This window comes from Arachis hypogaea, chromosome 20 (genome assembly GCF_003086295.3).
Source record: "Arachis hypogaea cultivar Tifrunner chromosome 20, arahy.Tifrunner.gnm2.J5K5, whole genome shotgun sequence".
Lineage (NCBI taxonomy): Eukaryota > Viridiplantae > Streptophyta > Magnoliopsida > Fabales > Fabaceae > Arachis > Arachis hypogaea.
Genome location: NC_092055.1, coordinates 11,392,343 through 11,420,066, shown reverse-complemented (window position 1 = coordinate 11,420,066; position 27,724 = coordinate 11,392,343). Strand labels below are relative to the sequence as shown.

Here is a 27,724-nt window from a genome sequence, read left to right as displayed (position 1 = left end):
AGAATTTTATCCATCCACAGAAACAACTCACACCACCTCTTACCTACAGTCTGCATCCTGGAAAGTGAATCAATCAAGTTTACATCTAGAATTACAGCAAACAACAGCATCAAACACTTACATTGTAGTTTGGGCAACCCACGAACGGTCTCCCTAAATTAGAATCCGTCGCTGACCATCACAATACTGGTCTCAACCCGCACTCACACCATTCTGGCAGACGTGCATCTCTGTTTCTATTCATTCTCCTCATGATACTTCCAAATGATCGTGGGTTGTTGGAGCTCTCAGCTGCATTGCTCGCGCTAGCCATAACGTGTGGTTTTCGAAGATGGAGAAGACACTGTAGGAGAAGCAATAGAGGAGAGTCACTTCTGGTGTGATGGAGAAAAGAGGAGAAGAGAGTGTGCGATGAAGAAGGGAGGAGAAGAGAGTCAATTGGGAGTTAGAGTTTTTAACCTCAATTTAGGGACCAAATTGAGTCAAAACAGTTTACGTCGCCACGTCAGCTAGCCGTTGTACTGACAGCGTGTCACCAACGAGTCCAGGTCAGCTTTCCAGTTGTGCCAGCTGGACGAAATTGACCGGAAGGACGAGTCTGAGTTTCAGAGTGCAACTTCAGGGATGAATATGAGTAATTTTTAATTTCAGAAATCACTATGAAGCTCGAGGGTAACTTCAAGGACCATTTTAAAACTTATCTCATAAAAACTCTATTAATAGAATATCTCTTAAAATATTATGCTAATACACATACAATATTAATAATGTAAAGAAGTTTTAAAATTCCAAAGATTAGGAAAGTATAGTAACATTTACCTAGAATGACTATCATCAAAATTAAATTCTAAAAACATTGACTTGACTTTAGTTTCTTGTAAAAAGGTGATGAATTTTTTTCATAAACATTTAGCACGTGGAAGGGCACTACATTGAGGGGTGGCCGGTGGCTCTCATTCTCAACGCAAGCGCAGGAATGCTATTTGCATACGTTTCTCTTTCTTTCTTGATTTCTTCCATTTTAGATACTAATCACTTCCCTTTCCCTTTCCTCTTTTGATCCATCATTTCGTCTTCAGCTTCAGCTATGAATTATCAGCTCCAAGTTTGAAACTTGAACTTCAAACACACTTCACTCATGAAGAATGGGGCCAAAGCTTCCATTGACCCACTTCAGAATAACACCCACTTATCTTGTTTTTTCATCCCGCAAAGATTTCCATGGATACCATAAGTATTCCCCAAGAATATTCTCAGAGCAGAGATTTCCCTTCAAGTTCACGCCTCAGTCTTTGGGGGATAAACTCAAGCTCAATGACATAACTCCCAGTATGTTCTCTTTCAAACTCTTTTTCAATTTACTTCTTTGTATCAGTTTCTATTATACGTTTGCCTTTTGTTTCATTAAGATATGTTGTTAATTTCTGTGTAAATTTGAAATTGCTGATATTGATGCTAAGGAATTTGATTTCCCTCATATTTTGAAGTCTTGAAGAAGTGTTGGTGTGTGTTGTAGTTATTTATCTTTAGTTTTTTGGTCTCCTCATTGTGAATTTGCCTTTGAACTTTTAAATTTCCATTTCTTCTTCATAGATTCTATACAAGAGAGGTTGAATGCATTGGTATCAAGGACCCAGAATTTCTTAAATGAAGTGGCTTCTCCCCTTGCAAAGCCTGGTCAAAATAGGAAGCCTTCTCATGAAAATGAACTCGGGTTTCAAGTAATGGAAGACATATTAATGGTAGAGGAGACAATAGAACGCAAAACCCGATATGGGGTTCTATCTCTAGCTGCTGTTATATGTATTGAGCAATTCAGCAGGTGAATACATTTGCATTCTTCTATCTATGTTGGTGACACTTTTCTATAATTGTGCTTTGGATTAATCAAATGGATCATATTTAAGAAATTCACGAGTCAAGACTAAGAAGTAGCGCTATATCATATATGCTTTTTGCTTATGCCATTGGAATGTACAATAAACATTAAAATGTTTTACTCCCAAAATTACAGTGAAAAAGAGGTCATTGGAGAAGACACTTACTTAATGTTTTCTTCAATATGAAAATATATGAGTGGCTTTTGAGCTAGCTATGATTTAAGTTATGACCTAGTTGAGGAATTTGTCTTTGTTTTCATATCTCTTAGTTTGCTTACTTAATACCTATAAGACTGATACAGAAATTATTATTTGACATGATGGAAATAAGATTGCAGGATGAATGGATTGACTGGGAAGAAGATGCAAAAAATTTTTGAAGCACTTGTCCCGGAATCTGTATGTGGTGATGCCCGTAACTTGGTTGAATACTGCTGCTTTAGATTCTTGTCAAGAGATGGTGCTAATATTCATCCTTCCCTTAAGGTTAGTCTCATCTTGTTCTTTGAAAGGTGTATTGGAAAATTTGTTCGGTTTCTGTTTTTAACAATATGTCGGGCTTAGCACCCACATGCAGACAGAAGTTTGTCAGGTTTCTTTTCCAATCAAATGAATTAATAAATCAAGTACTGTATGAACAAATTTATTCTTTTATGTTCTCTCAAGAACATGCTTGCTGCTTGTTGAAATTTTTGCACAGGATCCTGCATTCCAAAGGCTGATATTCATAACCATGCTTGCTTGGGAAAATCCTTACACCAATGACCTTTCCAACAACTCAGAGAAGGCTTCCTTACAGGTACAGTTCTTTCCTTTGCATGTAAATGTCCCTTTGAATTGTATGAAAGGAGGATAATCTTTTTCTTAGGGATCCCCTGTTTAGCTTTTCTTTTCAAACTAGTTGAACTTGTAAGAGTGGTGCATGGCTTATTGGAGAGAAAACTACTAAGTACATCTTTTATCTTTTCAGTTAGTTCTTTCATATTTCTGATGTAGAGTGCTCATTTTAGATGCATAATTTTGTGGGCTTTGCAGAGTAAACTTGTCACTGAAGAAGCTTTTGTTCGTATTGCTCCTGCAGTCTCTGGTGTGGTTGATCGACCTGTAGTGCATAATCTTTTTAAGGCTCTTGCTAAAGATCAATCTGGAATTTCTTTGAGCTCATGGCTGACTTACATTAATGAATTTATCAAGTAAGTTTGTCTTTTTCTCTCCCTTTTTCAATGATGTTGCATTCTTACAAAAAGGCATCCAAGCAAAGTTTGGAAAGAATAATTGGGATGCATGATTAGGGGATTAAAGTTTTCTACTGAAAACATCTTCTAAATAATCCAATTCCCATAAGAACAAAGTACGATGAATTATTAGCTCTTCGATTTTTTTTTTGGTTCACTTCTATTGAAGTATCTTTTGATATTTATTTGTGCTGCTTTAGACTTCTCTCCTTTGTGTCCTTTATCCAAATCTGCTGTGCTCAAGGTTAATGCAAGCTATTACTAAAAATAAACTAGGTTTCCTGGACCTTTATCCAGTTTCTCTTCTTTGATATAGTTCTGAGTTCTGCATTATGTGGTATACGATCATTTCTATAGGATAAAGATAAGCAAGTTCTGCTATTGTGTTGTAGTGTAAGAATAGTCTCATTATTTTACTTCTACATTGATTTGCTGGAGTGCTCTCAACTTCTATATAATGTCTGATATTACAGAACATCTCTGCTGACCTTGTACTAATATTATTGTAGAGTGCGTGAAGGAAAGAGGTCATATCAGATTCCAGAGTTCCCTCAAATTTTAGGGGAGAGAATTTTATGCATTGGTTCCAACAGTAAGCAACCTGTTCTGAAATGGGAGGGTAATATGGCATGGCCAGGCAAACTCACTCTTACTGATAAAGCAATATATTTTGAGGTACACAGTCTTTGCCACTTTCTCCACATACAAGACCCATTGATTTCTTCAGTATAATCACAATGACCTCTATGCCTAATTTATTTGTCTTGCTTAGTTTCAATTTGATTGATATGTTGTTTTGTTTGGCCGAAAGAAAAGTCTCTCTGGTCAAAGTAAGCTGATTATAAATAACAAGAGAAAAAAAGAAAGAGGGGGGGGGGGGGGTTAGAATAGTTCCTCTGCAAGGAGAAAGGGATCATTATCTTTTTCTATTGATAACTTAAAATAAACGTTCAGGCAGTTGGCTTGCTGGGAGAGAAGAGAGCCATGAGAATGGATCTTACACATCAAGGATTAAAGGTAGAGAAGGCAAAGGTTGGGCCTTTAGGGTCTGCACTTTTTGACTCTGCTGTTTCCATTTCTTCTGTCTCAGAGTAAGTATGCTTTGTTCCATCGAGCATTGGATGCTACATTTTAAATTTTTAATATCATTGTCTTACAATAATTGATACTTCTACTTTATTTCATACTTAGGCCAAATAGCTGGATACTGGAATTCATTGACTTGGGAGGTGAAATGAGGAGAGATGTTTGGCATGCTTTGATAAGTGAAATTATAGCGTTACACAAGTTCACACATGAATATGGACCTGATGATTCTGACGAGTCATTGTTTCATGTATACGGGGCTCACAAAGGAAAGGAAAAAGCAACAACCAGTGCCATTAATGGTATAGCTAGACTCCAGGCGCTTCAATGTATGAGGAAGTTGCTTGAAGATCCCATCAAGCTTGTTCAGTTTTCTTATTTACGGAATGCTCCACATAGTGACCTCGTCCTTCAGACTTTAGCTGTTAACTATTGGGGAGGCCCACTGGTTACAGGATTTGTGAATACCCGCAATCAGCCAGAGACTCAATCCTCTGAAGAAATGTCTGATGGCAGCAATAGCATCAACCATGTTTTTGACATAGATGGAAGTGTCTACTTACGGAAGTGGATGAAATCTCCATCTTGGGCATCTAGTAATTCCATTAATTTCTGGAAGAATACTTCAACCAAAGGCTTAATATTAAGTAAGAATCTTGTTGTGGCTGATATGTCGCTTATAGAAAGAGCAGCAGAAATAAGTAAACAGAAATACCGGGTTGAGGAGAAAACTCAAGCCACCATTGATGCTGCAACTCTACAAGGAATACCCAGCAATGTTGATCTCTTTAAGGTTTGGATGCTCAACTTAATTACTTCTCATATTATGAGTGGCATTTTAGTTCACTATACATATAGTTTTGAGCAATTACATAATTCTTCATTAGCATAATAATTGTGCCTGGACTAAGTCTGCATGAGATTGGTCTTGATCATCTGCAGGAGCTATTTTTCCCCTTCACTCTAACTGTCAGAAACTTTGAAAAGCTCAGGCGCTGGGAGGAGCCACCATTGACAGTTGCATTTCTCTCTCTTACCTATACAATAATCTTTAGGTAAATTCACTCCTCAATTTACTTTCTCTGCTATTAATGATTGTTGCTTTCTAAAGGACATTTGTCTATGATCACATGGTGTGCTAAACTGATAATTATTTGGTAGCTTCCAGATTTGGATTTCTGTTTGACGCATTTAGTTGCTTACATTTTACGTATTTCTGGAAGGTGGAAACCTTATTTTAGATGAGCTAATGTGTTTTTGTCTTCTGCAGAAACTTGCTGTCATATGTGTTCCCCATGATGCTGATGATTTTGGCAGTTGGAATGTTGACAATTAGGGGCCTTAAGGAGCAAGGTCGCCTTGGACGATCGTTCGGTAAAGTAACAATACGTGATCAGCCACCTTCCAATACAATACAGAAGATTATTGCTGTAAAAGATGCGATGCGTGATGTTGAAAATTTCTTACAGCAAGTGAATGTTGCACTTCTCAAAATACGTTCTGTTTTCCTCTCTGGCCATCCACAGGTATAGTTATGTGCTTTCAAAGTAGATCTTGGATTTTTTATTTCGGCGATATTTTCATATTATCCTTGCTCTTTGCTCCTTGTTTTAATGTATGTTTAATTTGATTTGCTTCCTTCTCAGATAACCACTGAGGTTGCACTAGTCCTGTTAGCTTCTGCAACTGCTCTTCTTGTTGTGCCATTCAAGTACATCCTTTCTTTTCTTCTCTTTGACTTGTTCACGCGGGAGCTTGAGTTTCGGAGAGAAATGGTTAGGAAATTCATGAAGTTTTTAAGGGAGCGTTGGAATGCAGTGCCGGCTGCCCCAGTATCGGTTTTACCATACGAAAATGAAGAATCAAGATCACAGATTTACTTAAAGGAGAGCAATGACCAATCAAAATCACAAGAAAATAATATCAGTGGTAAGTCCAGTAGATAGTATCACTAGTTTCCTGGCTGCCTAAGGAAAATGTGAAGATGTAAATTTTGTTTGATTTTTTTGTAAAGAAAAATAGAAAGTTTGTGTGCTAGCTTAGTTATATTTTGGATTTGCTACATAAAATGCTTGAGTTGGATAGTACTCTTTTTTAACTTGTGTTTCATAGGATTGAAGAAATCAATAATATATGGTTTATTACAATTGAGGATTCTACTGATGTTCTCAACAAAAGTGAATGAAACAACAAAACAAAGAAACATTGATTTACAGTTATGGTATACTAAAAAAGATAGTTGAATCTCTAGTCAATTCCAACCGGTGAAAAGGTTATGTTGTTGTTATAATCATATCTGCCACATAAATTACTGCATGACCTTTTTATCCATTCGCTAAGATAAGCATAACTTGGACACATATGCCACTAAGAGCAAGAAGACCCACCACCAATCTGGTTTTGTCTTAAAGCCTTTTGAATTTGAGCCATTGCATAAAAGCTGCTTGCCATGATAAGAACACACGGTTTGATTCCTGCATCAAAGGATATTAGCAACAATTATAAGAATATAGGATCATGGTAACTTGTAAGATGACAATAAGTGTCAAGAATAAGAATACCTTGATCCACAGAATGTGACAATGAAATCTGCTCCAGTGCATGTCATAACACTGGTTGGGTCATCACGTGCAAAACTATAAGCTACAGGGCACACTTGTTTGAAAATCTTGGAGTAGTTTGAAGAAGAACACATAGCAGGGTCCTCATATATGCCTCTGCAGCAATACTCATCAGTGTTGAAGACATCACAGGCGCTCCTACAAGCAATGACTTTGTCGTTTTTCTTCACCGTCAGCTGCGAAGGACAGTTATTCCTCAAGTCGCCGTCGCAGCCAGCAGTGCTGCAATTCCCAGAGCCATTCACAGCTTTCACTGCAATAGGCAAGTTGAAGCCGTCAACAAGGCTAACATCATAGAAATCAGGTTTACCATCACCGAGTGTGAACTCTGCTATGGTGGAAGGTGGGGTTCCTGGGCCGGTGCAGTTTATATTGCCGCCGCAGCCACCTGTTTGGCAATCACCATTGCCGTTCTTGTCGAAATCACATCCTGTTCTTGCCCATATCCTGCCACTCCATCCGGCCGGTGCGGTGTACACTGCTGATTGCCCTGGTTTCAGTGTGAAGCCATCACCACTAAAGTTCTCACTTGGTGTAATCCCTGGCCATACTGTTTCCTTGCAGTAATTCACTATGGTCACTGATTTACTGCTTCCACCAAGTTCTGGTGCTGCAACATCAAATTACAAGCTATTGAACAAAAATAACTTCCAATATAAGACGAAATGAGTACACAAAATATTTGCATTGAAGTTTTACATAAAATAAATGGATCAAGAAATATATTCAATTGAAAATTGAGAAACATTTTGTAGTAGGAACCTATATATAGAGGCATCAAGCAAAAGGTGTAGCACTAAATGCTATATTTGCTCTGCATGGCTAAGGTTGGTGACACAACAAAAAGGCTCAAGTATGAAAAGTTTACCGGATGCAATGACAAGGAAGATGAAAGTGAGTTTGAGAACTGCACTATAAGGATTAGCCATCCAATGACACTCTTATAGCAGTAATTAGTGTCTCTAATTACGTGACATTTGATCAAGTGATGAAGAGTTGTGTTATTTATGAGTATGCTGTAAAGAGAGGAGTTGAAGAATACGTGAGGAATGTGAACACTAACAACCGAGAAAAGCTTCCTTGCTTAGGAGATAAATCAAAGGATACCTTGCTCATCAATGTCATGCTCATGTCCTAAGATTCATTTATTCTTTCACTTTTTTCCCTCTTTTAACTTATTTCTCAAACTTTTCTTCTTCTCCTCTTGTTTTGAAGTGCTTTACAAGATTCACCCAAAATAACAGGATATTTTAACTCTCTGTAAGAATTCCAGTATTACTGCTTTAATTTACTCTCAGCCAAATATGTATTTAACTTCTTTTGAATTAAGCTTAAATGAGATTTACTCTAAATTCTAAATGATAAAATTAAAATTACCTGAGAACTATTTTTATAAAAGAGCATATTCTAACATTTAATAGTAAATATTATGCATAAATTGTTAATTTTTTTTGCGTCGCAGTGTTAATATGACAATTTTAAACCTATGAAAGAGACATTTTTAGAATGAGTAAATAGTTAAATTAGTCCCTGAAAAATCACTCGTTTTTCAAATTGATTTCTAAAAGATTTTTTTTAATCAAATTCGTCCTTTAAAGATTTTAAATTAGTCATATTACTCATTCCCTCATTTTGTTCTAATCATGTTAATAGTTAACTAAGACTTCTAAGTGTGTGTTGGAGTGTCATTTAACGTGTCACATTAGCAAAGTTTTACACCATCAACAAACAAAGTGACGGAAGGACTAATATAAATAATTTAAAATATTTAAAGAACGAATTTGATTAAAAAATTTTTTTAGAAACTAATTGAAAAAAACTAGTAATCTTTCAAGGATTAATTTAACTATTTACTCTTTTCAGAATATATTAATTATTTTGATGGCTAGTTAATTATAAAAAGTTTCCACTCTCATACATATTTAAAAGCTACATAGAACACCGAATGAAGGAAAACAAAGGAAAAAAAAGAAAGAAAAAGAAAAGGCCTACCATGATATTTTACACACTCTTTGTATGTGAGTAACGACTTTATAAAAACTGTCCTATATTTTTAAGAGTGATTATCATTTAGAAAAATAATATATAGAGATAATCATAGATGTGTTAGATATTTTATAAAATCAATAATTTGTGTACCTCTAGTCATTGTCAATAAATTTTTTTATTTAATTTAAAAACTTTTAATTCTTGAATCATAAACTCAGATAGAATCAAAGTGTGTTTGTTTATTATTATGTAATCAGAATTGAGGACCCAAATTTTATAAAATTTATAAATAATCGTGTTCTTTTTATCAAAGAATAGACCAACTGCCAATATAATTAATTAATAATTACGACACCACTCAAATTAATTTCTATATTAACAAATTGGACCATAATTAGAATAAAAATTCTAACATTCTCCCACTTGGTCCAATATCTGTTACGTATAGTTTGTAATTACATACTATGCTTAAACAATTAAGACAAATTATATGAATCATAGCGATAGGTTCTCATTAATCGAGTATTACCTTCTATGTATTACAATGTAACATCTCCTAAGTGAATAAACTCTTTATGTGGTATTTCTGTAGGAATATGCACAATACTTATTCTAGGTCCTTCACTGAATTTTATTTGTCATTCTCAATTATGTATGCGCATATATATTAATCAATGAGAAACAAACAATAATAAGAATTTCATATCCAAATATATCATATAATATAAAATAAGTCATATAAGTGACGTTATAGAATATAAACTCATACTAGTAACATGATCCTTAAACAATCCTGGTGGCATGCCTTTTGTCAAAGGATCAGCTATCATCTGTTTAGTACTAATATGCTCTATCTGTACCTCATTAGACCTAACTTGGTCTTTAATGGCTAAGTACTTAATATTGATGTGCTTACTTCGACTACTACTTCTATTATTCTTAGCCATAAATACAGCAGCTGAATTGTCACAATATATTCTCAATGGCCTAGAGATACAATCCATAATCTTAAACCCAGAGATGAAATTCTTTAACCAAATACATTGTGATGTAGCCTCAAAACAAGCAATAAACTCGGCTTCTATGGTAGAAGCGGATACAAGTGATTATTTTGCACTCTTCCAAGATACTACTCTATCAGCATGCATAAAGATGTATCCTGACGTTGACTTCCTAGAATCAACACATTCCACCAAGTCTGAATCTGAGTATCTAACAATTTTCAAATTGTCGGTTCGTCTATATGTAAACATGAAGTCCTTGGTTCCTTGAAGGTACCTTAAGACCTTCTTTGTAACTCTCCCATGGATAATTCCTGGATTACTTTGATATCTTCCTAACATGCTAACAGCAAAAGCAATGTCAGGTCTTGTACAGACCTGAGCATACATTAAGCTTCCAACGGCTGAAGCATAAGAAATATTTTGTATCTGTTTCTTTTCAAGTTCATTTTTGGGACATTGATCTAAGCAGAATTTGTCACCTTTCACAATAGGTGCAACACTTGGTGAACAATTTTGCATTTTAAACCTCTCAAGAATTTTATTAATATAGGCTTCTTGAGATAAACCTAAAATTCCTTTATGTTTATCTCTATGAATCTTTATGCCAATGACATAAGATGCGTCACCCATATCTTTCATATCAAAATGTCTAAAGAGAAATTGTTTCACTTCATGTAACAATCCTAAATTATTTGTTGCAAGCAAAATATCATCTACATATAAGATGAGAAACATGATCTTACTCCCACTAACCTTATGATATATACATTGATAAGAAATATTCTCAATGAACCCAAACGAAAAAATCACATTGTGAAACTTCAAATACCACTGTCGGGAAGCCTGCTTAAGACTATACATTACTCTCTTAAGCTTGCAAACTAACTCCTTACCAGCACTTGAGACAAACCCTTTGGGTTGTCTCATATAGACCTCTTCTTCCAAATCTCCATTAAGGAATGCCATTTTCACATCCATTTGATGCAATTCTATGTTAAAGTGTGCTACCAATGCCATAATGATGCGGAAAGAGTCTTTCTTTGAAACAGGAGAAAAGGTTTTATAGTCAACTCCTTCCCTTTGAGTAAATCTTTTGACAAGTCGAGTCTTGTAGCGCTCAATATTGCCTGATGAATCCTTCTTGGTTTTAAATACCCATTTACAGCCAATGCCTTTTTCCCATCAGGCAATTCTACAAGATCCCAAACTTGGTTATCCGCCATAGAATTCATTTCATCCTTCATAACATCTAGCCATAAATTGGAATTACGACTTTTCATTGCTTGTGAAAACATCTTTGGGTCATTTTCATCACAAACATTGTAGTCAGACTCAGCAAGATATACTACATAGTCACTAGAAATTGTAGGCTTTCTTATTCTTGTTGATCTTCTTAATGTTGCATCATCAACCTCTTGTAAAGGTAGTGGCATAACAGGTTCTCCCTCTTCTTAAAGTTACTCTTGAGCAATATGTTTTTGAACAACATTTTTATTACGAAGAGTTTGATCCTCCACCATATGATATACTTGAACATTATCTTCATGATGTGGAACATCAGTAATAGGTTATTCTACATTGACTCTATCTGTATGGGCATTGTATTGAACAATCATTCTTGTACATGAAGAGATTTGACAAACATTATCATTCTCAACAATTTTAAGAGGATGATTTCTCACACTTTTCACATCATGCTCTAAAAATCTTGAATTTCTAGATTCAACTATTTTACTTGAATGGAAGGGATAATAAAATCTGTAACCCTTAGACTTTTCTGCATAGCCGATAAAATAGGCACTTATCGTCCTTGGGTCCAACTTCCTTTCTTGTGGATTATAAACTCGAACTTCAGCAGGACAACCCCAAATGCGTATATGATTCAAACTAAGTTTCCAACCTTTCTATAGCTCAAATGGAGTTTTAGAAACTGCCTTTGTTGAAACTCTATTTAATATATACGCAGCTATCTTAAGGGCTTCACTCCACAAGGATAAAGGAAGATTGGAGTTGCTAAGCATACTCCTCACCATATCTACCAAAATCATATTTCTTCTTTCAGCTACACCATTTTGATCTGGTGTGCTAGGCATGGTGTATTGTGCCACAATACTATGCTCTTGAAGATACTTTGCAAATGGACCAGGTGCTTGTCTACTTCCAATATATCTCCCATAGAATTCTCCACCTCTATCTGATCTCACGATCTTAATTTTCTTTTCGCATTGTTTATCTACTTCAGCTTTATAAACTTTAAAAGTGTCTAATGCCTCATATTTATTATGAAGCATATATAGATACATATATCGTGAATAATTATCAATAAAGGAGATACAGTATTTCTAACCACTTAAGAACATATCAGGACAACATATGTCAGTGTGAATTATTTCTAATATGTCAGAACTCTTCTTAGCACCTTTTTCATACTTTTTGGTTTGTTTTTCCTTAATGCAATCCACACAAGTATCAAAATCAGTAAAGTATAGAGGTTCAAAAACTCCATCACTTACCAATTTATTCATTATCTCAATGGAGATGTGTCCCAACCTTCGGTGCCACAACATGGAGGATTTTTCATTCACACCATTACTATGCATAACCATAAGACTATACAGAACATTATTAGCTAAATGAATTTTAAATAAATCACCAGTTAAAGTACCACGTCCAATAATATTAGAATTTTTAATAATGTCAACAGAATCATCATAAAAATTTATACATAATCCTTGTTTTACAAGCTTAGATAAAGAAATCAAATTTTTAGAAAAATCTGGAATATAAATTTTTTTTAAATCTAAAATACAACCAGTATTTAATACAAGTCTAAATGTTCCAACAGCTTCCACACGTGAATGCATCCGATTGCTCATATAGATGCTTAGTTCACTTCTTATCGGTTTCCTTATGAAACCCTGCATGGTATTTGAAATATGAATTTCAGCACCAGAATCAATCCACCAAGTGTCATGACAAATTTCAACAACATTAGATTCAAAACACACTGAAGGAATAAGATCACAAAAGTTAGTACATTTCTTTTCAACCCAAACTTTAAATTTTGGTCACTCCTTCTTCATGTGTCCTTTCTTTTTAAAAAAGAAACATCGTGCACCTTCTTCCTTCATAGGATGGGATACAATACCCTTTCCTTTCTTCTTATGAGCTTGCTTTTTACTACCCTCATTTGTCATTAAAAGTGCACTTTCACCAAGTTCCTAAATTAGCCTTCCTTCCTCTTGCACACACATCACCAGTAATTCGTTAATGGACCATTTTTTCTTATGTGTGTTATAAGAAATCTTAAATGGTTCGTACTGGGTAGAAAGAGAATTCAGAATAAGATGCACTAGAAATGAGTCAGAGATCTCAACCTCTAAAGCTTTCAACTGTGCTGCAATGTCTCTCAACCTCATGATGTGTTCACGCACACCTCTTATGCCGGTAAGCCTCATGGATGACTTGCAAGTGCGCCTTACTAGAAGACTCAAACTGTTCATCAATAACCTTCATGTAATCCTTGTCATTTCTGCAATCAGGAATTGAACCTCGGATACTAGTTGAGATACGAGACTTAATTGACATCATACTTAAACGGTTGGATTTCTCTCACCGTTCGTATAATGCTACCTCGACTTGAGAACTAGTATCAGTAGGTGCCGGAGGCTCTTCCCTACGAAGAGCATAGTCAAGTTCTGCACACCCTAAGTAAAAGAGAATCTTATCTTTCCATTCTTTATAGTTGTCACCACTTAACAAATGAACTTCAGATACAGTTTCAGATATCATTATTGCTACAAATAATAAATCATACTAACATTACTCAACTTTAAATAAGCACATCAAAATCCATAACATATGATAATACATGCCAATGCAAGTCATATCAAAATAAATATGAATCATAGTGTCATTAAAATCTACTTGTGGGCAAAGATTTTAACACACATAATATTCACTATATTAACTAAGGTATTGAAAATAGAAAATAAAATACTACTTCTTAATACCTGTAGGCTAATTAAGAAATAAAAAGATATTTTCTATTTCAACCTAATTATATGTGAATAACATAATAAATTCCTATGGATAAGTTCATTATATAATTCACAACAATTACAAATATATCATATTAATATTTATGTGATTTTTTAAATATAATTATTATTATCAAGGATGCTATGGTTATTTCTCAATAAATCATATATTAATCACAATATGATATGCAGCGAAATAATTTATATTGCATGCAAATATAATCATCAAATAAATAAATTCAGTAATATGAATTATCAAAGTGGAGACGATCTAGTGGACAAATATTTTAGCAATATTTAAAAGATCCAAATTTAAATCTCACTCCTGCCAAAGTTTGAGTTTTTATAATAAATTTAAATTTTGAAGCCCAACAACTTCAATATTTAGAAGATCCAAGTTCAAATCTCACTCCTACCAAAGTTTGAATTTTTATAATAAATTTAAATTTTGAAACCCAACCACTTCAACGTAAAAGTAGCAAGCATCCAATGTTATATAACAAACAAAATTCATCCATTGAAACAAGTTCTTTCTGTCTTCTCTCTTCCAGTGTCTTATCTCTCTTCTTCTTCTCTCTCTTTTTATTTTTTATTTTTTTTATTTATTCAAGAATAAGAAAACTTATGGGAATCACAGAAAATTATGCTATTATAAAAAACAACTACGACATAAATTTAGAAGATTCCTTCTAAGAATAATATTTATTATTCCCTCTTTTTATGGTACGTCAACTTTAATTACAATAGTTTTTCTTACTTATTTTAAAATTCATACTATACATTCTTTTTTAAAAATAATTTATCAAAATAATGCACAATAATTAAATTTTAAAATGGCAAAATAGAGATAATTTGGGTCTGATACCATATGTTAGATATTTTATAAAATCAGTAATTTGCGTACCTCCAGTCATTGCCAATAAATTCTTTGATTTAATTTAAAAATTTCCAATTCTTAAATCACAAACTTGGATAAAATCATTCTTTGATTTAATTTGAAAATTTTCAATTCTTAAATCACAAACTCAGATGAAATCAAAGTGTATTTGTTTATTATTGTGTAATTAGAATTAGGGACCCAAACTTTAACAGTCGTATTCTTTTCATCAAAGAATAGACTAATTATCAATATAATTAATTAATAATTACAACACTACCCAACCTAATTTCTATATTAACAAATTGGACCACAATTAGAATAAAAATTCTAACAAGATACTATACTTCATTTACTAACTATCGATATATTCATTAACAAAACTTCTAATTTTTCTTTTTAGCTGCGTAGGGTTGCCCAATTATGAAGGTTTTGAGACATGACATGTATGTTTTGAGAGAGACAATAAACAATTAAACATTTTAAAATTTACTATTACATACGTACTAAACAAGTTGCAGGCTTGCAGCTGCATTGAAACAAAGAATGCCTTTAATTTTCTAAACAAAATTATACTTGCAACATTCAAGCCTTGTAAGAGAAGTATATAAACAATAGGATCTAAATTTAAATATACAATTCCATTTTTGATACCAATGTGCGCGTAACAATTTTCTCCATGCAATCCTATCTTATTAGAAACAAAAACAACAAAATTTGTAACTATAATAATGATAAACTAGACACTTCATGGGCTTAGAGTAGAACGAGATTTAATAAAAATAACAATATATAATAATACTATGGATAAAATATTATTTTAATTTCTAATATTTAGGTTAAATTTTAATTTGGTCTCTAATGTTTCAAACGTTATATTTTAATCCCAAAAATATTCAAACATCTTATTTCAATCCAAAAAAATTTTAAATAGGTTCAATATTGTTCTATAATTAAATTTGACACAAATAATTTGCATATTTTTTTTACTAAAGATAGAAAAATTGAACTCGCAACTTCTTAATTGAGTATGGGGAGATTATGCCATTTGAGCTATAATTCATTGGCAATAGCATTCATGTAAATAAAATAATCAATTCGCCAGCAATTAGGATTTGGAGTTTTGTACAAAAAAAATTGAGAAAAAAAAGTATTACAAAAAATTTTTGATTATATTTTTTAACACATAAAAAAAGATATAACTTAACAACAACCTTATTAATGTCCACATCACTCAACATTGAACTTTTTTTTTAAACCTTTTGGAACAAAAAAAAATATAACATTTAAAGCGTTAATGACTAAATTAAAATGGGAACCACCCAGATAAAGACGCTGAAAATATCTTTTTATAAAGATGTTTTTTAATAATTAAAATTTAACACATATAATCGATTAAATCGTGTTATTTTTGTCAAAATTAGACTAGACAAATTGATTTGACCGAAAAATGGTGAATCGAATCTTGAACTGGTCTAAATTAATATTATTTTTTTATAAAAAATGTCTACAATACTCTATTATAAAAAATGACTAAAATATTTCTATTATATATATTAATTTTGAAAATCCTAAATTTTAGTCCTTTATTTTTCTATGATAAGGTTAGGATTTAGAATTTTTAAAATATATATATAATAAGGGTATTGTAGTAATTTTTTATAAGAAAATAATATTAATTTAGATCAGTTCAAGATTTGATTCACCATTTTTTTCGATTAAATCAATTTGTCTAATATAATTTTAACAAAAATAACATGATTTAATCGATTATATATATTAAATTTTAATTACCAAAAAATATTTTTTAAAAAAAATATTTTAAACATTTTTATCTAAATGAATGGCTCCCAATTAAAATTTGACCCCAACATTAAGGATCAAAATAGTATTTTACCCTAATTCTATATAGACCAAACATTAATAAAATAATGACAATGCATGGTACAATTAAATTAAGACTAATACTAACATCATGAGATGTGATAAGCACAAAACAAGCCCTTGGAATAATCCTGCTTAACGTTGTTGAGAGTAAACTTTTTCTTGGAGTTTGCAGTACTACCATAATTCTTTTTGTGAAAGTCAACGAACAAGACCAAAAGAGAGGAATAGAAAACGACATTGAAGGTCCAACCCCAAACACCAGAGCACCCTGAACCCGTGAAGTGGTAGTAAAGCATCAAACTCAGAACAACGAAGCTGGAGTAGAACTGCATGATCTGGATATTCGTCACAAGCTTCTTCCACTTAGGTCTCACTCCTAGCGCGCACGATAAGTAGTAGGCGTACATTAGCACATGCACGGAGGCGTTGGTAAAGAGTACCGCCGGGAAGAGTGTTTGCGAGGTTTGCAACCATATGTAGCACATGATGACCACGTTGGAGTGGTGGTACACGTGGAGAAACGAGAGCCGTTGGATGGAGTTGCTGAGGATGATGAGGAGTGTGTCCATGAACTCAAGGATCTTGGAGAGGTAGAAGATGTAGGCCCAAAAGAATATGGGCCCAGTGGGCTTGGTTTGCGGTGGGAAGCAGATGATCCAGTGGACGTGAGGTGCATGCGAGATGGTGGAGAGGAGGCAGCCAAGGGCCATGACGAAGGAGAGGAGGAGGAGGGATGTGTTGTGGACGGCTGAGATTGGCCTGAGGATGGATTGGGGGATGGACGGCAGGGATTTCATTTGAGGGAGGATGAAGATGGACGACAGGTAGGAGAGGATTGTGAAGCAGAGAAACTGTGGAGTTGAGGCCATGGTTTTCCCTGGCGTCCATGTGAAGTTCTTGATTGTAGGGTGGTTCACTAACCAGTACTCTAATGCTGCCAATATGTTACTCATTCTTCTTTTCTTTTTCTTTCACACTCAAGCTAGCACCACCCTTAGTTATAGTGTGAGAAAGAAGAATGATATATGGAATGAGGAGTCATATATATAACATGCTCTCAAATTAGTTATTAGTCATTTAAAATTAATTAAGAAGAATAAATGAGTATTATTATCAGCTATGTAATATTAGTTGTGATAATACATATATCTAGATGTTTAAATAATAAAATACTGGTGTAGAAGGTCCCATTTAAGTGCTAGCTGTATGAAACAGAGACAACTTCGCTATATTGAATGTTGCTCGCTCTTAATAAATGGTAACAGTCTTGATAGATAGGAGCATGACTTCCCATTGCCACTGCCACTGCTAATGAAGGTGCCAATCTCATCGCCTCTTTATTTCACCCTGTCATTGTTATTGCCACGTCAACTCTTAAATAGCCTTTGCTGAAGAGACAAAACCGGAAATACGGAGATTGAAAGATAGAAACTAAGGTAGCATTTGATTGAGAGGCAGAGACTGAAAGATTGATACTGAGAGACAAAGATTTAGAGACAGAGACTGAAATAAATCTTAGTATTATGTTTGGTGCAAAGTGGGAGACAGAAATTGAAATAAGAATGAAACTCTAATTTAATTTGTACAAAGGATAAAATTGGAATTAATTATTTAAAATGAGAGTATTTTAGGTATAAAATGTTGTTAAAGTTTCAGTCTCCGTCTTTAAAAATTTCAGTCTCCTGTGTCCCCACTTTTTGGAGATACTGAAATACTAAAATTTTGGGGACAGAGACAGAAATTTTAGTATCAGTCTCTGAGCCAACAAACATGATACTGAGTCTCAGTCTCTCAGTCTTTATCCCAGTATCTCAAAACAAACGCTACCTAAGAGACAGAGATTGAAATAAATCTTAGTATTCTGTTTGATGTAAAATGGGAGATAGAAATTGAAACAAGAATGAAACTTTAATTTAATTTGCATAAAAATAAAATTAGAATTAATTAATTAAAATGAAGATATTTTAGGTATAAAATGTTATTAAAGTTTCAGTCTCGATCTCTAAAAATTTTAGTCCCCTGTCCCCCTACTTTTTGGAGATACTGAAATTTTAGAGACAGAGACAAAAATTTTAGTACCAATCTCTAAACCAACAAACATGATGCTGAATCTCAATCTCTCAATCTCAATCTCTCAATCTCTGTCTCAGTATCTCAAAACAAACTACCTTATAGTTTTCATTTATTTACACATACATCTCTTCATGCATGTAACTAGAATGAGATACATCAAACTTTATACATGTAGATTTTAGAAATGGTCAACATACATGTTCTATATATATGATTATATCCACAACATGCTAAAAAAAGAAAGAAAACAGAAAAAAGAAACAAGGTATATATTGAAATAATGAGAGTGGTTATTGGTTAACACTTAACAGGGATGCATATATCTCTTTTTATCCCAACCATTATTAATGATATACATTGCACACTTGTGCAGCGTTCAATGGTTATGCGATACATTCAGTTATGGAGAAAATCTAGTTACACCTGTCCATTTGTCGATTTATAATCTCTATCGGGGTTCAGAGAAAGAGAATTGAATGGCTTTTCATTTAGTTATCAACACCAACTAACTGCGGTTGGGTGCGTTCTTCTATCTGCAGAGGTCACAAGTAATAATAAGTACGTATAATAGTAGTTGGACACACAATCTCTCTTTAATTTGTACATAAAAATACACATATAATTAAAGTGGATATATACTATATACTATAATATAAATAACATTAGTCATGATCAGCAATTAGTTAGAGGTATTTAAAACTTAGGTACTGACAGAGGTTGTATATGAAGCATCTTACATAACCAAAAATGCAACGTTTATGAGGTTGGGTGATCCTTGATTTTCAGTCTTGGGTCCCTAGTCCCCTACAGTTTCTCCTAGCTAGTTTCACTAATAATGTTGCAGGACATATACCTAATTAATAAGGACTCATCATTTGAAAACATCATTATACCTAGCTCTGGCTAAAGTTCATGTATTATTAAGTGTAAAATGATGAGTAGTTGTGCATAATGATCAACTTAAATGTTTTTCTGAAAGAACCGGAAGCATGTGTATTGAATATTAATAGTGAATGAGTCAAGTGAGAGATGATGATGGAGTCCACAAATTTTGTCCAATGAACAAAGTTGATATAAATATTTGTACTATTCACAAAGTGGCATTTTGTACCGCATAGGCCCAACATACTCGTTTATTTTTTATTGTTTATAAGCGGGTATAGGGTAGATATATCTAAGTTATTTATCCATAAGCCAACCACACGTTACATTTAAGTTAGTTTCATGCTTATTTGCTTGCCATGCAGAAGGTAGGTGCGGCTTTCATTCTGTGTATGAAAGGGATGTACAACAATACAACATTTGAGCATTAGAAATATGCATTAATTAGTGACTAATATTATTGATATGATTAATTTGTAATCAACAATTACCACAAAAAAAATAAACAAAGTTGTTTCAAGAATGAAAATGGAAATGAAAAAATAGTGATTATGAGTGTTCTTTTTAGTGCTTCCCGCATCCCTCAACTCAACTGGTGAATGGCTAATCCGTCAAGCATCGAAACTTCAAGAATTCGCTGCATACATAAAGTAAGATTCCAATTTCTGATACAGTTTAATCGGACTAGTTAGCGAATCACTAAACCAACTCAAATTGGTAAGTGATTATGAGTGTTTAATCTTCTTGTTCTTGTTCTTAGCATAACTCTTGAGATGAAAGTCAACGAACAGGGCCAAAAGAGAAGCATTGAAAACCGCATTGAAGCACCAACCCCAGATCCCGGAGCAACCGGACCCGTAGAAGTGCTGGTACAGCATCAAACCTGAGACGGCGAAGCTGAACACGAACTGCACGATCTGGCAATCCGTCACGGCGCGCTTCCACCGCGGTCGGATCCCTAGCCCGCTGAGGAAGTAATAGCCGTACATGAGCACGTGCACGGAGGCGTTGGTCACGAGCGCCACCGGGAACAGCGACTGCGAAGTTTGGAGCCAGAGGTAGCACATGACGAGCACGGTGGCGTGGTGGTACACATGGAGGAACGTGAGGCGCGCGAAGGAGCGGGAGAGAACGATGAAGAGCGTGTCGAGGAACTCGAGGATCTTGGAGAGGTAGAAGACGTAGGCCCAAAAGAAGAGAGGCCCATTGGGCCTGGTGTTTGGAGGGAAGCAGATGGCCCAGTTGAGGTGAGGGATGTGGGAGAGTGTGGTGAGGGCGCAGCCAAGGGACATGGCGAGGGAGAGGATGAGGAGGCTGAGATTGTGGAGTGCCGTGAGTGGCTTTAAGAGATTCGGGGAGAGTGGCGGAAGAGGGAGGACGGAGAGGATGAGGATCAGGGATAGGTAGGATAGAACTGCCGCCGACAGGAACATGGTGGAGGAGAACGGGGTTTGAGGTGGGTCCCATTGGAAGTTGAGGATGGTTGGGTGGTTAACTAGCCAGTATTGGAGGCCGGAGATCATGGCGTTCGCCGTCATATTCATACCCGTGAATACCGATTGAGATGCCTCACCTTCACTTCAACTGGTTCGCAATGTGTGGTTTTGGATAAGTGGGGTTTTGGAGAATGTGATGGATTGCGTTATTAATTCACTTGGGAGTTGGGACTTCGCTGTTAATACTAAATAGATTTTTTTTTTTAATTGTAAAATCGCCCCAACCATACTTCAAGCGAGAGGAATATGTGTATATTCTTCTCATTTTTGTGCATTTAAGTCTTATTTTGGTCTCTGAGATTAACGAGTTGCATTGATTTAGTCCTCCAGATTCCGATTGCACTAAATTAGTCATCCAGATTCGAAAAAATGCACCACGTTAGTCTTTAGCCTATTTTCCGTCACCGGATGACTAACGCCGTTAATGACGTAGCCAAATATTACCACGCTGGACACACTAACGGTTATATGATGTGGCGTAAAGTTTGATTTACTCCAATTTAGTCCTTATCCCCCCTTTAAAACCTAAGTTCATCATGTGACCTCATCATCATCTTCTTCTTTTCGTTTCTCTCTGGTTCTTCGTCTCTTGCTCCCTTCCGAGTTTACCATCATGATTGCAAGTGGGAGCCAGAGTTCCATGCGGTCCAACACAAGGAGTTTCAGTCGAAGTAGAGCATCGGGTGTTCCGCAGTGGTGTGGGTGTGAGTGCCGCCCTGTTCTTCGGTGGTCCACAACAGAGGCTAACCCTAACAAGTCATTCTTTAGGTGCCCTAACTACAATATTAATGGTAAGAGGTGGTGTGGTTTGTTTGTCTGGACTGACATTGGAGAAGAAGACCTCAGAGGAAAGGTAATTTCTACTGTGGATGGTGACCAAGTTAGGGTAGATTTGGCTTGGAGAATTGGGAAGATAGAGGCTGAAGTTAGAACCCAAAAAATGTACATTTTAGTTTTGGCTTTGTTTATAGTTTTTGTTGTTGGTTTTATGTTGGTAGATAAAGCTTGAAGATGAGTTTGTGTTACTGTGTTCAGGGTGGAAGTGTATTAGAAGAAAGAAAAATTCTCCTTCTCAAATTTTCTAGTTGTTTTCTGTCATTCAATGAAATTGTTAAAAAAAATTGCAAAAAATACATCTGAAGTAGCATAATTGAAGCTGGAAGAAATTGTCATAATAATAATAACCATATCAATAAGTTTTAACAAAAGTAACAATAATCCTGCCATATTAATGACAACTCTCCAGACAAGTAAAGAGTAGTTCTAATTCCAAAATACACCTTAGCTAAAGGACACAGAGTGCAATCATTGTCATATTGTATTCAAATATACTAAAAGTTTACTGCCATAAATTCAGCCCACAAAACAAAAAATATGATTCACAAAAAGATTCAAAGTTTCATCTAAAATAGGCTGCACAGATCAGGTACATCTTCATTTCTTCTTTCTTGGTGGCTTGAAGCCAGGTGTTGGGACAAATTTCAGGAAGTTGGCCAGTCTGAAAGATGTGGCTGAGCTTGCTCCTTGTAGTGGATCCATAGTGATCGATCCTGATGGTGGTGTGGAGGACCTCCTTCTGGTCTGCAACTTGGATGGCCTCGCAGGTGGATCCTGTTTCAGTAGGACATAAATTCAGTTGAATGTGGACAACAATTTTTAGTATGAGTTGTGAAACTAAATGCAAGTATTTCTTGACTATGTTGGGACTGTTGTGCATCGGAGTAGTTTAGCTGGGAGAGGTCGATCTCAACCACCTGGGCATCAACTGGTGCAGGTGCCTAAGCAGGGGCTTCTGGAGTAGCTTGAGAAGGTGCTTGTGGATGAGACTGAGCAGGTGCATCTGGAGGAGCTTGAGTAGGTGCTTGAACAACATTTTCTTGTTCAGTGGGCTTTGTCTTAGTAGCAGCTGCAGCTGCAGCTGCATCAGCAAGAGCTTGAGCAACATCAGCTGCTCTCTTTTTTGGACAACCCCTCTTTATGTGCCCCTTTTGTAGACAGTATTTGCAAGTAAATGGTTTTAGTTGTCTCTTTAGAGTCTCAGTCACGTTAGATTTCTTGCTTCCTCCATTACCCTCATCTGCATCCTTTCTCCTTTTCTTTGTTAGTGGTCCGGGCTTCTTCTTTTTCTTTGAGCTTGTGGTCTATTCTGCTCAGATTTTTTTCAAAGAGATTGTCCAGGCAATGGATTTACATAATGTGCATAAGTGTCTCTATATGCGTCCATAGTGATCCACTTATGACAAAAATCTTCAGGTCTCTTATTCACCCTTGCGAGTACTGCACACGCATGCACACAGGGCATTCCTGAAGTAATTAACAAAGTAATGTGTTATTAAAGTATTTAACACAGGTCTCTTATTTAATAAAGTATTTAATTACCTGTTAGCATCCAAAATTGACATGTGCAGAGTCGTTTGCCCAAATCCACTACCATGTTAGTTGGATGACCATGCACTTCAAACTTCTCATACTCATCATCCCCAATCCAGATTGGCATCCAACTCTTAGACTCCTTCCTGATCTTATCCAACCTACTTTGAACCACTGGTGGTAGCTTTCCCACATGGTTGGCTAACTTAACTTTATTTTTAGCGATTGACCTCATGACAAACATTCTGACCTCCTCAAGTAGCGTGATGATTGGCTTGGCCCTTGTTTTCTTAATTCTTGCATTAAAGACCTCGCAAGCGTTATTGCAGATATTATCAAGTTTAGGAGCATGATTAAATGCTGACTTTGTCCACGACTCCATAGGCCCCTTGTTCAGGTAATTCCAGGCCTCTTCATTAATTATTTTAATCTTCTTCATATTGTCAGAGAAATCTTGATAAGTTGTTGATCGTGCGCATTCCCAAAGTAACCCCCTTAACTCTAAATCCTTCCACTGCTTGTTAAAATTTCTCCATAAATGTCACACGCAGAACTTATGGTGGACATGAGGCATTACCTCCTGGACTGCAGAAAGCAGGCCTTGCATGTGAATCAGATACAATTCGTGATACATAATAGTCCCTGAGTTACAAATCGTGACACATAATAGTCCTTGAGTTACAAATCGTGACACATAATAGTCCCTGAGTTACAAATCGTGATACATAATAGTCCCTAAGTCATATTACCAATACTATACACAAACAGTATAATCAGTCAGTTCACAGCTATTCAGACCAGCATGTGGACACATAATAGTCAAAGAACTTACATTAACTAGCAGTAGGCTACACCTTAAGAACTGTTCTAATAATAGAGTATACTATGAAAGGGCATGGAGTAGCAATTTATATTTACCTTCTGCATGTCGCTCATGAAGCACCATTTGTTTTCTTTATAGTCTCTGAGGTCCTCATGGAGTAGCTCCAGAAACCACCTCCAGTTCTCCGTGTTCTTGACGTCCACAATTGCCCATGCTATAACATAGATGTGATGATTTGCGTCCTGACCCACAGCGGATAGAATCTGGCCTCCAGTTTGTGTTTTAAGGAACGCACCATCTAAACCAATCAGTCGCCTACACCCTGCCTTAAAACCATTCTTGCACCCACTAAGACATACATACATCCTCTGAAAGATTACCTCTCCATCTGGTTGGGGGATGGTTCCTATTCTAACTGTTGAACCTGGATTACACTTCAAGAGGGTTTCTCCATAGTCCCTGACCATTGCATACTGGGCCTTCTCATCTCTATACACCACAGCTCTAGCGTCTGCCAAGGCTCTAGAAATTGAATTCCTATTTAGCACCAGATCACACTTGGACTTGAAGTAGACAGCTGCCTCACATTGTCTGAAGTTAGGATATTTCCTAACCTTCTTCACTAACTTGCTAGTCAACCAGTTTCTATTTGCAGCTCGGTTGGTGGCTTCTCTAGCACATGTATGATCATCATTGAAGGTTTTTATCTGCCAACATGTCTCCTCATGGTCTCGTGAGGCATATACCACCCACTTGCACTCCTCATTCTTACAGACAGCCTTGCATCTCACAGCATCGTTCTTAATAAACTGAATCCGCCTATCTTCTTGAATTGTAAACTCTCTCACCGCCTCTCTGAACTCAGACTTTGTATTAAACTTCATCCCCACCTCAAGTTTTAAATCACCGAACCGAATACCATCTCTAAATACCGGGAATACATCATCTGGATCTTCTTCAGAAAATTCATCTTCCGAAGGAGGAGGAGTCTTCATTTCTTCCAAGTGCCAAGAGTTGGCACCATCAGACTCTGCTCCAGGATCCAAAGCGTTGTCCAGGTTTTCATCTCCTGTCACAGGGACTTCTAAGAAACTTAAGTCCACCTCACACTCCTCATCATCCATCACCAATGCATCATCATCGTTAAGAAACTTCCTCTTAGACTTTGCTAGTCCCTCAGTAGGTGCATGCTTCAACCCAGGCTCTCTTTTCTTGGTCTCACATTTTTTTTCAACAACATAATCATCACTTGAGCTATCATCTCTCCCAGGATCATATGAACTGTCCTCTATGGTGTGTTCATCTTCAGAAGAAGACAACCTCAGCACTTATTTTTTCTTGTCATGTTGCTGCCCCTTCCTCACTTGTGAAGCAGATCTTGTGCAATAGGCTTTAGTTGTGATTTTGGGCTTTGGATTTGGTTTGGGCTTGGACACAGAATTCCGGTTGGGCTTGAGGTTGAGCTTAGAGGCATTCTTCGGGTTGGCAGTGGCCTTATGTGATGATGTAGTATTATTGGATTTCAGATTTGGGTTGGCATTTGAATTGGGTTTAGTTTTTGGGAGAACTGGAGGAGTATTGGTAACAGGATTTGCAGTAGTAGCTTGGCTAGGATTAGAGTTGGATGTGGTAGTGGGGTTATTATTTTGGGGTGTTGGGTTATTAGCACCAGGATCTGTTGGTTCTGTGGTCTTGGGTGGTGAGGTATTATGCATTGGTTCATTGTTGTTGGTGAATGGAGTCTCATCAGCAGGGACAGTGGGTATATTTGCTTGGTTTGGGGTCTTGTCTTGTAGGGGTTCATTGTCAGCTTCATCACTAACCTCTCTCAAATCATCATGGTCACCCTCAATATACTCCACAATCTCATTTCCCTCAAGAATTTCTGGTGTTGAAACTGCATGCTCAAAGTAAACATCAACCAGCCCATCATTCTTTTCACCCATGAAACACATCTCTCTCAACTCATCATCACAATTCAGAGCTCTTAACCTAATGTCTAAACTCCTCCCGGGCACATGCCACCAACATTCTCCTATCCTATCATATCCTAGTTTTTTATAATAATTTCTAACCCAAAAAACATCTAAAGTATCTACATCAATGTCACCAACGCATGCCTTCTTATCAGGAGAATATATAGTCATCCCGTTTTTATTTTTCTGAAACTTTCTCCCATGGTGGAACATAATATCTAAGTGCACATCCATCTGTATGATTCAAAAAAATCTCTTTTCAGCACCAGTTCCACACAATGATCCCTTTAAGATAGTTTTCATCAACTACATTCATATATGATAGAAATATATATCAAAATAACACACATTTATCCACCATCGGAACAGAGCATGAAGACAAACCCCAAAAAAACAGTTGCAGACAACATCAAAATAAAATCCTAGCCCAAATTCCACTACAAACCTTAAGGAAAAACAATATACAAAACAATAAACTATGATCAACAACCATCAACGCATTCCCTAAAATTTGAAAAAATAAAATTTTAAAATCTTCACTAACCTCGGTGACGGAACAGAAGCTCCTTGTAGCGGCAAAGCACCTCCTCAGACAACTATACAGTGTTCACTCGTGATCCAGTAGTCTCCAGGAATCCTATTGCAGTTACTCGTTCCTATTTTGAGTGAGTAACGGAAGAGAGACATTTTTCCTCTGCGTCAATCATGGAGGAGTTGAAGACGAAGAGTGGAGACAAAAGAGGGAGAGGCCAACGTTTTGTTTTCCATCGCATAGAAACGACGTCACTCAAAGTGGTTTTTTAGCGCCAATTTAGAAACGATACCGTTTCCTCGTGTCCAGCGTGGCAATATTTTGCCACGTCACTAACAGCGTTAGTCCTCCGGTGACGGAAAATAGGCTAAGGACTAACGTTGTGCATTTTTTCGAATCTGGGAGACTAATTTAGTGCAATCGAGATCTGGAGGACTAAATCAGTGCAACTCGTCAATCTCAGGGATCAAAATGGGGCTTAACTCCATCTTTTGTACATATTTTACGCATAATTGTTTTTATATTACAATTAATGAATAAAAAGTAGAAAAAGAATTAAAAAAAAATCATATCATAAAAAATATATATTTATTAATAAACCTAAAATCGATACAAATATAATTTCTCGGCTACCTGCCACTGCTGCACACGCTTTTCATTCCCTTGTGTAATTACACTTTTCGAATTTACCAATTTTCATTACACTTTACCTGCACCATCTAATATTCAAATTGAACTTGGGAATGATGATAAAAAGGTAAAAAAAAACAATAATAATAAACAAAGGACGACGGAACTTTATATGCTCAGCTATATTTTATCACCGACATTTCTATGCATTTATTTACCTAAGCTGGTATTACTTGACACTTGTTTACTGAAACATAAGAGCTCTACTCTTGAAATATGAAATATCAATTGAAGTTGTATGGTTGAACGATTGAACGGAAGTG

At 35.8% G+C, this 27,724-nt stretch overlaps 4 protein-coding genes across 5 annotated transcripts; 1 reads left to right on the top strand and 3 right to left on the bottom strand.

Moving 5' to 3' along the window:
* The first annotated feature begins 907 nt into the window (after positions 1 to 907).
* On the top strand, positions 908 to 6,348 carry LOC112782634 (uncharacterized). 2 transcript variants are annotated; one of them, XM_025825113.3, is made up of 11 exons: positions 908 to 1,329; positions 1,594 to 1,822; positions 2,219 to 2,366; positions 2,581 to 2,679; positions 2,916 to 3,073; positions 3,625 to 3,790; positions 4,070 to 4,206; positions 4,307 to 4,994; positions 5,144 to 5,256; positions 5,472 to 5,727; positions 5,848 to 6,348. In XM_025825113.3, the coding sequence occupies exons 1-11, from the start codon at positions 1,146 to 1,148 to the stop codon at positions 6,145 to 6,147; spliced, it is 2,478 nt and encodes an 825-aa protein (XP_025680898.1). In that variant the 5' UTR covers positions 908 to 1,145; the 3' UTR covers positions 6,148 to 6,348. The 2 variants fall into 2 exon arrangements, with proteins under 2 accessions (XP_025680898.1, XP_025680899.1); XM_025825114.3 differs by having other exon boundaries at positions 910 to 1,329; positions 2,212 to 2,366.
* Positions 6,349 to 6,472: 124 nt separating this feature from the next.
* Positions 6,473 to 7,908, bottom strand: LOC112782636 (pathogenesis-related thaumatin-like protein 3.5). Its single transcript, XM_025825115.2, has 3 exons — positions 7,691 to 7,908; positions 6,763 to 7,432; positions 6,473 to 6,675 (listed from the first exon to the last, which is right to left on the bottom strand). The coding sequence occupies exons 1-3, from the start codon at positions 7,749 to 7,751 to the stop codon at positions 6,537 to 6,539; spliced, it is 870 nt and encodes a 289-aa protein (XP_025680900.1). The 5' UTR covers positions 7,752 to 7,908; the 3' UTR covers positions 6,473 to 6,536.
* A 7,977-nt stretch (positions 7,909 to 15,885) lies between these two features.
* On the bottom strand, positions 15,886 to 17,646 carry LOC112783809 (fatty acid elongase 3-like). Its single transcript, XM_025826882.2, has one exon. It carries the CDS (start codon positions 17,570 to 17,572, stop codon positions 16,706 to 16,708), a length of 867 nt encoding a protein of 288 aa, XP_025682667.1. The 5' UTR covers positions 17,573 to 17,646; the 3' UTR covers positions 15,886 to 16,705.
* Positions 17,647 to 20,008: 2,362 nt separating this feature from the next.
* On the bottom strand, positions 20,009 to 21,600 carry LOC112783941 (fatty acid elongase 3-like). The gene has a single exon (XM_025827031.3). It carries the CDS (start codon positions 21,116 to 21,118, stop codon positions 20,300 to 20,302), a length of 819 nt encoding a protein of 272 aa, XP_025682816.1. The 5' UTR covers positions 21,119 to 21,600; the 3' UTR covers positions 20,009 to 20,299.
* Between the last annotated feature and the right edge of the window lie 6,124 nt (positions 21,601 to 27,724).

Coding starts and splice junctions, on each gene's coding strand:
- LOC112782636 (XM_025825115.2), bottom strand. CDS start 7,751: ATGGCTAATCCTTATAGTGCAGTTCTCAAACTCACTTTCATCTTCCTT. Junction 7,433..7,690: donor CTTCCTTGTCATTGCATCCG/GTAAACTTTTCA, acceptor TTGATGTTGCAG/CACCAGAACTTGGTGGAAGC. Junction 6,676..6,762: donor GTCACATTCTGTGGATCAAG/GTATTCTTATTC, acceptor CCTTTGATGCAG/GAATCAAACCGTGTGTTCTT.
- LOC112782634 (XM_025825113.3), top strand. CDS start 1,146: ATGGGGCCAAAGCTTCCATTGACCCACTTCAGAATAACACCCACTTAT. Junction 1,823..2,218: donor TGTATTGAGCAATTCAGCAG/GTGAATACATTT, acceptor ATAAGATTGCAG/GATGAATGGATTGACTGGGA. Junction 5,728..5,847: donor TCCTCTCTGGCCATCCACAG/GTATAGTTATGT, acceptor CTTCCTTCTCAG/ATAACCACTGAGGTTGCACT.
- LOC112783809 (XM_025826882.2), bottom strand. CDS start 17,572: ATGAGTAACATATTGGCAGCATTAGAGTACTGGTTAGTGAACCACCCT.
- LOC112783941 (XM_025827031.3), bottom strand. CDS start 21,118: ATGAATATGACGGCGAACGCCATGATCTCCGGCCTCCAATACTGGCTA.